General features: G+C 44.8%; 1 protein-coding gene across 2 annotated transcripts in view; it reads right to left on the minus strand.

The window, feature by feature from the left end:
- The window catches only part of MINDY4 (MINDY lysine 48 deubiquitinase 4), a 171,139-nt gene extending 165,033 nt beyond the window's left edge, over positions 1-6,106 (minus strand). For both annotated transcript variants that reach the window (XM_088442581.1, XM_088442580.1), the window contains exon 1: positions 5,883-6,106. In XM_088442581.1, the coding sequence (XP_088298707.1) occupies positions 5,883-5,945 (63 nt within the window). In that variant the 5' untranslated portion in view covers positions 5,946-6,106. The remainder of the gene's footprint in view (positions 1-5,882) is intronic.
- Between the last annotated feature and the right edge of the window lie 4,208 nt (positions 6,107-10,314).

Genomic DNA, 10,314 nt, shown 5'->3' on the forward strand with positions numbered 1-10,314 from the left:
ATTAGAATTTTTGGAGCCTCCCCTCCCCCACTGACATGCATTGGCCCACACAGTAACACGGGAAAAAGAAAAAAAAAACATTGCCATCCATAGTAACAAAAACTACACACATTGCCCCCCATAGTAACAAATAATACACACATTGCCTCCCATAGTAACAAATAATACACACAATGCCCCCCCATAGTAACAAATAATACACACATTGCCCCCCATAGTAACAAATAATACACACATTGCCCCCCATAGTAACAAATAATACACACATTGCCCCCCATAGTAACAAATAATACACACATTGCCTCCCATAGTAACAAATAATACACACATTGCCCCCCATAGTAACAAATAATACACACATAGCCTCGGACTCAGCTGCCAATCACAGGAAGCATCTATTGACATCTGAAGTCTGAATCAGACCCTGTGTCTTTTTTGTCATATAATAAGGTCAACTTGCTTTGCCTCTTTCAAATAGACTTATTTCCTAAATACTTTGGACCAGTAGTTCCCGAACTCGGTCCTCAAGGCATCCTAACTCTGTAGCGCACGCAGGGGGGGTCTGAGTACCTCTCACAAAAAACTTGATAGCCTTGAGTGCAGACACCATAGTACCAAAAAACACACACATTGCCCCCATAGTAACAAATAACACACACATTACCCCCCGTAGTAACAAATAACACACTCATTGCCCCCCATAGTAACAAATAACACACACACATTACCCCCATAGTAACAAATAACACACACATTACCCCCCATAGTGACAAAAAACACACCCTTTGCCCCCATAGTAATAAAACACACACATTGTCCCCCATAGTAACAAAAACACACACATTGCCCTCCATAGTAACAAATAACACACACATTGCCCCCCATAGTAACAAATAACACACACATTACCCCCCATAGTAACAAATAACACACACACTGCCCCCCGTAGTAACAAAAAACACACACATTGCCCCCCATAGTAACAAATAACACACACATTGCCCCCATAGAAACAAATACACACACATTGCCCCCCATAGTAACAAAAAACACACACATTGCCCCCATAGTAACAAATAACACACACATTGCCCCCCATAGTAACAAATAACACACACATTGCCCCCATAGAAACAAATACACACACATTGCCCCCCATAGTAACAAATAACACACTCATTGCCCCCCATAGTAACAAAAAACACACATGGGTCCCCACAGGGGCAAAAGTGTTCATGTGGCAAGATTGTGTATTCTAAAAGCTATTAGAATCCTAGGGTAGATGGGTCCTGAGCTGGGTTATTTTACTTACTATTTCTCTGTCACTCCGTCATCTTCCAACAGGAAATCTACTGCCAGGTACACACTTGGCCGACGAATCAGCCATCGGGCAGAAATATTTGGTGTGTATGCAGGTGTGCATACACACTTACCGACCGACCAACATGTGTGGCCATATGAAATGGTAGTGAAGTAATTGACGGCGGTTCCCGTGGCCAGCATAGTGGGTCTGTCATCATCTGAACACGATATATCTGAAAGATACATCACATCTGCCGCGCTGAACGGTCAACATGATATATATGTGAGCGGTGTCATTCACAGATACTGTAGAACAAGCTGGACGACGGGACGGCTGAGATGTTATATATAATTGTCAGGTGTATGAATGATATATCGGCCAATGTGTACCCATCACAAATTCACTTTTCCCTAAAGATTTCTTAGGAAGAGTAAATTGAGATTTCCTTACTCAGGGGTGGGGGCAGATTATAAAGGGGGTTTATTATAAATGGGTGGGATGGGCATATTATAAATGGGGCAGGGGCAGATTAGGTAAACTCCACCCTATTATGGATTTATAGTTAGGTGGGATCCTTCTTCAAGGAACAAAGTTACAGACATTTATAACATTAGCCCTTTAATCCTGATTTCTGCATTGGGAAAATAAGTATGAGAAGCAGTGTGTGGTGGTGGTGGGAAGGTAGGGGGGCCTGTTAGGGGAACCACCTGTGTATATATTGTGGTTGTGCCCTGTGGGCAGTAAGTGTGCTCAGCACGCCGCCACTGCACCCGAGATAGGCGACTCGCCAGTTCAGTGCAGTGAGGCGGCGCTAGATTCCCCCAGGCGGGATGGGTTCATGGAGGGGCTGCTGGAGCAGCAGTACTGCAGCTGGACTCCTATGTGTACGTGCCCGCCGTGAGCTATAGGGAGCCAGGACAGGGTCTAGTCATGTTTGCCTGGCTATCCCTGGTGCTGTCAGTTGTTGGGTTCCCCTGTAATGAGGGCCGGGGATGCAATCGGATGCAGAGTGGCAGAGACAATGCTGGATAGGCATGTGGGTTGTTGCGACCCCCCCTCCTGTCTGAGCCACAGGGGCTTACTGCCAGAGATCCCTTGTTGGCATTAGGGTTATCTACTTTTATAAACAGTGCCCTCATCGGTACAGGCAGTGGAAGGAGTGACGCCCATGTGCAGCCCCTCCGCCTGAACAGCCCTCGAGCCATCCCTGCTTTACTCTGTCCCTAAATACCCCCTCTCCCTCTTGTCCTGCTGTCTTCCCTATCACTCTCCTGCCCCCTCTGTCTCACCTGCAGCTTAGGGCCTGATTCAGCAGTGCACGCAAGATCACAGATTCCACATTATTGGGAATATAAGTGTGCGCAGGACCCATTTTGCAAGTGTGCAGAATGGGTCCTGCGTAGTCGCACGCAGACCCTTCAAAGCCTCTGCCTGATTGACAGGCAGAGGCATTTAAGGGACGGTGCAGGAGAGGCTGGTGTTCCTGGAAACAGGGGAGTGTCCATCTCGCTTTCCGGGAGTGGCTAGCCCAGGAACTGTGGCCCTGATTCAGAGCCGGATGCTCTGACAGAGCGCTCACTCAGAATCAGGGCGCCTTTTTATTTTCATGGAGCGGCCTCCTGGCCGCTCGCATTGCTGCGAGTTGCCACCCACAGCTAATGCGAGCAGCCAGGATGATGGTCGCGATGGTCAAGATGGTCTCGCGCCCAATCGTGCGCATGCTCTCTTGGCCACCAACGACCCGGTTGTGAGCGCTCAGCGCTTGCGACCGGGTCTGAATCAGGCCCTGTGTTACAGTGCTGGGACGGCAAATAAAGCATAATAGCAAGGATCGCAGTTGCAAAGATGCCTGTGTGATCATAGTGGATATACTCTGGCACTGTCACTGCCTAGAATAGAACATCTGTTCCATATGGATTGCCTAGAAATGTCCATTCATAAAGACAATAGAGTGGGAACATTATTTAACATTTGGATCCCATATATACATACCATTTACTCTTCTGTGAAAAACTCTCTTTGCTCAGCAGTTCAGTTAACCTCATGGTACAATCTAGAGTCCTTAACATTAGGAAAACCTCCACTGTAAGATTATTATGTAATAGCATGTGGTTACACTCATTAGGGAAAACAATATTATTTTATTTTGATACCCTCAAATTTGCCTTCCATGTTCTTGTGGATTTATGTGTGGTCCTCTCGTTCCCGAATAATGTGTTTGCACTTTAGAGAACACCCTGTTATTTAAAATTTTTACATAAAATCATATATCTTCTGGATATTATCTGTATATTCACTGTTAATGTACTCTATGCAGTTCTATAATAAAAACTTTTTTTCAAAAAATGATCCTAATGATCTGGCATCCCTATGCTCTATCCCCTCCTTAAGTGTGCCCTTGCCCCAACTAGCACCTTCTAAAAGATAATGGTGCGTACACACGGTACGATAGAAATGCACGATATGAAAGATAACGATATCGATCATATCGTTATCGTTCATATCGTGCCTTTTTCGGTTTCGTTATCATCCATCGACCGTGCATGCGGGCCAACCTGGTATAGATATCGACCAGGTTACTATAGGGACCCGAGATCAACTGGCTGTCTTTGGGTTGGGGGTGTGATGGATGATTGATATCGATCATCCAGCACACTGGGAAGGTGCAGGGAGATCGTTCAGCATTATCGTTATCGTTGTCGATCGTCCCGTGTGTATGCACCATAATAGCTAGATCTGGTTGCTATGGGCAACATCTCCACTTCTAAAAACTATCACTTTGGTAAATATACCCCTTAGTGTATTTTCATCAACAAACAGATCTTACTGACTGCTTTGGGGCTCATTTACATTTGGATGTGAGTCAATTATATGACACGCCTCTCAGATGTAGCAGTACACGCCTATCACATGTATGACATGCCTCTCACATGTAGCAGCACACGCCCACTTACCGTGCGCTCATAGGTGTTGCTTTCACAATCTCCCTGAAATGCTTTTTCAAAAGTAGGCAAGTATGGCATGACCCCATGCCTCCCCAAGTGTGCCCCTGCTCCCTTCCCCAAGTTTGCCTCTGCTCCCTCGCCCCTTTTCCGACCCTGCTATCACCTTATTCCCAAATGTGTCTTTTCCCCCTCCCATGGCTACTGGCTGCAATCAGAAGCAGCGCAGACGAACGGAGGCCAGACCACGTTCATCGCCACATAAACCTATAAATGACAGACAAGGGCAATTTTTTCTTTAATAAATTATTCTGACTTTTTCTCCCTTTAAAAGGTTATCTATAACCTTGCTCCAGTATGTCAGTACTGTGGGGGGTGTCATGGCGTGTGCCTGCTGTGGTTGCCAGTGCTCCATTATACACCTCTGCATCCAGCGGGTGGGAAGCCCGGGGCCCTGACTGTTTGATCTGTACTGTGCCCCATCAGCCGCAGGAACCAAAGCAGCATTTACAGTACGTAGATGATGATGGTGATAAATATTTCTTGGTTTACAGGATTGACAACTTTATTTTAAAATGACATGTTAAAATTAGCCAATTTTTGGTCATCATATTAATTTACAAAGTCGTCCTGTATAACGAACAGTCTGCGTGACGGAAACATTTACAGACAGAAGGAAGACATAAGCACTGGGATCCTGCGCACAACATATGCAGTATTTAATTATTATGAGTATGTTATTGCATGACAGTTTTCCACGCAGTGGCGTAAGTTCATGCCAGGTGCCCGAAGGCAAGTTATAATTTTTGCCCCCCCCCAAAAAAGGAAAATAAATATGTTGCATATCTATCTATCTAGGGAAGAAGTGCCATGTATTGGGCGGCTGTGACAGTACACTCCGGGTATATATTTACAGCCATAAGTGGAGTGAATATATTGTGGACAATGGAGGAGGTTCCCCTTCAGTGCTGGCGCCCGGCAACAGGCGCCTCCATTGTCTCCCATACTTCTGCCCGTTTGCACGTTTCATCAACCCAAACATAAATGATGGATCCCATTTACACTGCATTATACAGCTGTGTAGCTGCTCTGTCTTTTATCCTGTATTGCACATATAGGACAATCCTGCTAATAGCATCTATGTCCTGTTCTGTTACTGGTTCCACAGGGAAAAAAAAAAACATTTAAATAAAATATAAACTTTTAATAGTTCAAGTAAAAAAGTACATTGCATACATGAGTTGTTGTTAATAACAATGTATTATTATTATATATGCTTTTTGCTACTGTCTTTTCCAGAGCCTGTATTAGATACATTATGAGAAGAAATAAATGCCATTTAGAACAGGTGTTGACCAAGGTGCTGTGGGACTACAAGTCCCATCGTGCCCTGCCAAACTGTGAGTTCTAGTATCAGAGCAGCAGGAGAGCCAGAGGCTGCCCTGGGCTATGTCCTGTGCGTTCTGGAGCGTTATTAATAGCATTGTAGGGAATGTAACGAGCACAAGAGCTGACAATCCATAGTGTCAGCCTATCCCACACTGCCCACCAGCACCCGCACATACAATGCACCCATGGGTCACGTAAGATCCGTATCTGATGCACACACGCATGTGTCATGTATGACCCGTACGTACCTTCCTGCTGAGGAACTCTCTCAACACAGAGGAGGCGGCGGCTTCTACGAAGCTGTCGTCCATGATGGTGTGAAGAAGGTAGGCCGGTCACTGTGTGTTGCCGACCGGGTTTTTCATCATGCGAGGCCCCAGTACTAGGCCCTGTTTAGGCCCGGTTGCCATGGGAAGGGGGTTGGTATGGTAACAGTGGCTGGGAGTGTTCTTCTCACTCCAAAATATCCCTCACACACAATCATCCATCCCCTGCTGCATAGTCATTCCGGATGTTATTACATTTATGCATATCATGCATTCTATAGAGTGAGAGGTAGATCTATATGTGTGTGTATGTATATATATAGATAGATATACATGTGTTGCTGTCACCTCAAACAGACCTGCTGCAATTGACAATTGAGGTGACATTTAGGGAAGTGTAATCCAGCATTTTTTATTTATCATTTATATACATAGGGCCTGATTCAGTAAGGCTTGCAACTGCGATTGCAATAGCGATTACGCACGCAGTCTCACTGCGATAGTATGATTCATTGCAATCGCTATACCGCTGACAGTATAACATAAGGACGCCCACTTTATCTTACACACATCCGTAATGTTTAGCAAGACTGCGTAACCATCGGTACAATCGAGTACCATCGCAGCCTCACGCACACTTGCACAAGCTCTGACCTTACTCAGAAATTGTTAACTTCAGTGCACGCTATCAGGCTGCGTAGGGCATTGTAGTGGATAATTTATGCATGCCCCTGCAACGGCGTTCAAACGTAGCCGACCAAGCCCCTGTCACTCACCACCCATAAATGGCACTTCCTGTCAATCACTCTACGATGGGTCTGCGTGGTCATTGCGATCGCAGTTCCGATCGCAGTGGTCGGCTCACGCACGGCTGATTGCGTGCGTATTTGCAGTGGCGACCCAAGCTGAATCGGGCCCATAGTGCCATCGTGGGACGTAGCACTTTACGCATAGAGGGATCTATTTACTAAGCTGTGGATGGAGATAAAGTACCAGCCAATCAGCTCCTAACTGTCATGTCACAGGCTGTGTTTGAAAAATGACAGAAGCTCGTTGGCTGGTAATTTATCTCCATCAAAGGCTTAGTAAATAGACCCCCAAATCTTTTAGACATTCATATCAGTCCCTTCTGCCAGTGTAGCTTACTATCTTTGGCAGGTGCGGTTTGAGGAGGTCTTTGTGCCAGAGTGTACTGTGCATACGCAGGACTCCGGGGACTTGGTGTCTGTGTTATGTTCCCAAAGACTTCTCTACTGCGCATGTGCAAATATCCGGGAAAATGACAGCCGCGCAATTTTTCACCGTGATTTCTGTCGGCCGATGCAGCGGGACTCCGGAAAGGTAAGTATAACTATATGGATGTACACCCGTTATAGATATGCCAATGATCTTGGGGTTGGTTTTATATAAGATGTAAAAAAAAAATCAACAATCGTCACAATATGTCTTTAAAATCAGAGTCAGCTGAGAGATGCTGGCCTTAACGCTTTGCCAGGACAGTAAATCTGAGTGTGCGTGGCCAGGGCTTTCAGTTATACTTGCTGTATGCAGGACTTACATCTACGGCAAGATTTCCCATTCTGCCGATCTCAATCGCTGACCATGGGCCGGTCAGGGAAAAACAAATGTTGACAGTCCCCAACTCTCCAATTCTGAACATTTTTTGATCGAGATCGGCGAATTGAAGATTTCCAACATGTTGGATTTCTATGATTCCCCGGCGTCGGCAGAATCTGGAATTGGGGCAAACAATCGCAGGTGAATGTATCCCATTAGTCACAGCCGTAACTTGAAATCTTGGCGTCTGCAGCTAGAAATACATTTGATGCCTCCTAGACCTCAAGTATAAACAAATTAACCTAGAATATTATCCCAAGCTCTTCCCTTCAGCTCTGCACAGCAGGCGGCTGTCCTTCCTGTACAAACCTAGTCACAGCCCTACACTTAGAAGTAAAATAAAAAAAGAGACTCAAAATATGTGTGTGTGTGTGTGTGTGTGTATATATATATCTATATATATTTTTTTTTATATGATCCTTAAAGGTAATGCACCGAAGTACAAACCAACCAGTCACTCCAGCGTTTTGCAGAAAAGTTTATATCATGTACATAGATGTTTCTGGGCTGTCCTCAGGATAATAATATGTCAATGAGGACAGGGCTCTGTGCAGCCCAGAAAACATCGGTACTCAAACAATTCATTTTCCCTTTAATCTTCCACGATTTATCATTTGTTGAATTCCAAAGTCTCTTATTATCCCTAATTGCATACTGACATAGTTTACATTTGTTACAAGGGAAAAAGCCTTCAATTTTATTCAGCCAATTTTCTTCCTTTATCATTTTTAGGTTACTAGGGGTTAATTTGTTTTTTAGATTACACAATTTTCTATATACTACTCTGGGTTTAGATGGAATTAAGGACCTCATTCAGAGGCGGTCGGAGGATGCAAGCGGTCACTCAGAAACTGGGCGGCCACTTGCATCCTGACCGCCCGCCTCTGTTGCGGTTGTTAGGCTGTGGGTTTACACCCACAGCTCTAACGACCGCTCGGGTGATGGGAACGCCTCCGTTTGGGCTGCCACCCCCCCGGCCCGCCTTCCAAATGGGGCGAGCTGTCAATCAACATCGACAGCTCGCCCCCTTTGGAAAGAGACCCGCTACGACCAGCGCTGTCGGTCGTAGCGGGTCTCACGCATGCGCACGAGGGAGCCGGCTCCCTCGTGCGCATGCGCACTGGCCAAACATCCGTCCGGCCGTGCGGTCGTAGACCGTACGGCCGCCTCTGAATAAGGTCCTAAATCTCTTAACAAGGGGTCTAAGCTCGAAATGCTCCAATGCTTTTCTAGGATACTCTCTATTTCTTTATTTTTTATAATATAATTCGTAATAAATGAAACTATATTTCTTTACTGCGTTTTATCCTTCACCTTATATTCTAACCATTCAGATCTATCATGCCCTAATGCTCTATGTTGACATTACTTAATAAGACTCTCGGTATATACAGTCAGGTCCATAAATATTGGGACATTGACAGAATTTTCAGATTTTGGCCTTTATTCACCACCACAATGGCTTTGAAATTAAACAAACAAGATGTGCTTTAACTGCAGACTTTCAGATTTAATTTGAGGGTAATTACATCCAAATCAGGTGAACGGTGTAGGAATTACAACGTTTCTGTAAGTGCCTCCCACTTTTTAAGGGGCCAACAGTAATGGGACAAACTAAACAATCCTAAATCTAACTTTCACTTTTTAATACTTTGTTGCAAAACCTTTGCAGGCAATTACAGCCTGAAGTCTGGAACGCATAGACATCACCAGAGGCTGGGTTTCATCCCTGGTGATGCTCTGCCAGGCCTCTACTGCAAATGTCTTCAGTTCCGGCTTGTTCTTGGGGAATTTTCCCTTCAGTTTTGTCTTCATTAAGTGAAATGTATGCTCAATCGGATTCAGGTCAGGGGTTTGACTTGGCCATTGCATAACATTCCACTTTTTAGCCTTAAAAAACTCTTTGGTTACTTTTGCAGTGTGCTTGGGGTCATTGTCCATCTGCACTGTGAAGCGCCGTCCAATGAGTTCTGAAGCATTTGACTGAATATGAGCATATAATATTTCCCGAAACACTTCAGAATTCATTCTGCTGCTTTTGCCAGCAGTCACATCATCAGTAAATACAAGGGAACCAGTTCCATTGGCAGCCATAAATGCCCACGCCATGACACTACCACCACCATGCTTCACTGAAGAGGTGGTATGTTTTTGATCATGAGCAGTTCCTTTCCTTCTCCATACTCTTCTCTTCCCATCACTCTGGTACAAGTTGATCTTTGTCTCATCTGTCCATAGGATGTTGTTCCAGAACTGTAATGGCTTTTTTAGATGTTGTTTGGCAAACTCTAATCTGGTCTTCCTGTTTTTGTGGCTCACCAATGGTTTACATCTTGTGGTGAACCCTCTATATTCACTCTTGTGAAGTCTTCTCTTGATTGTTGACTTTGACACATATACACCTACCTCCTGGAGAGTGTTCTTGATTTGGCCAACTGTTGTGAAGGGGTTTTTCTTCACCAGGGAAATAATTCTTCTGTCATCCACCACAGTTGTCTTCCGGGTCTTTTGGTGTTGCTGAGCTCTCCGGTGCGTTCTTTCTTTTTAAGAATGTTCCAAACAGTTGATTTGGCCACACCTAATGTTTTTGCTATCTCTCTGATGGGTTTGTTTTGATTTTTCAGCCTAATGATGGCTTGCTTCACTGATAGTGACAGCTCTTTGGATCTCATATTGAGAGTCGACAGCAACTGATTCCAAATGCAAATGTCACACCTAGAATCAACTCCAGACCTTTTACCTGCTTAATTGATAATGAAATAACGAGGGAATAGCCCACACCTGTCCATGAAATAGC

Source organism: Taudactylus pleione, unplaced genomic scaffold (assembly GCF_031769625.1).
Source record: "Taudactylus pleione unplaced genomic scaffold, aTauple2 ptg000314l, whole genome shotgun sequence".
Lineage (NCBI taxonomy): Eukaryota > Metazoa > Chordata > Amphibia > Anura > Myobatrachidae > Taudactylus > Taudactylus pleione.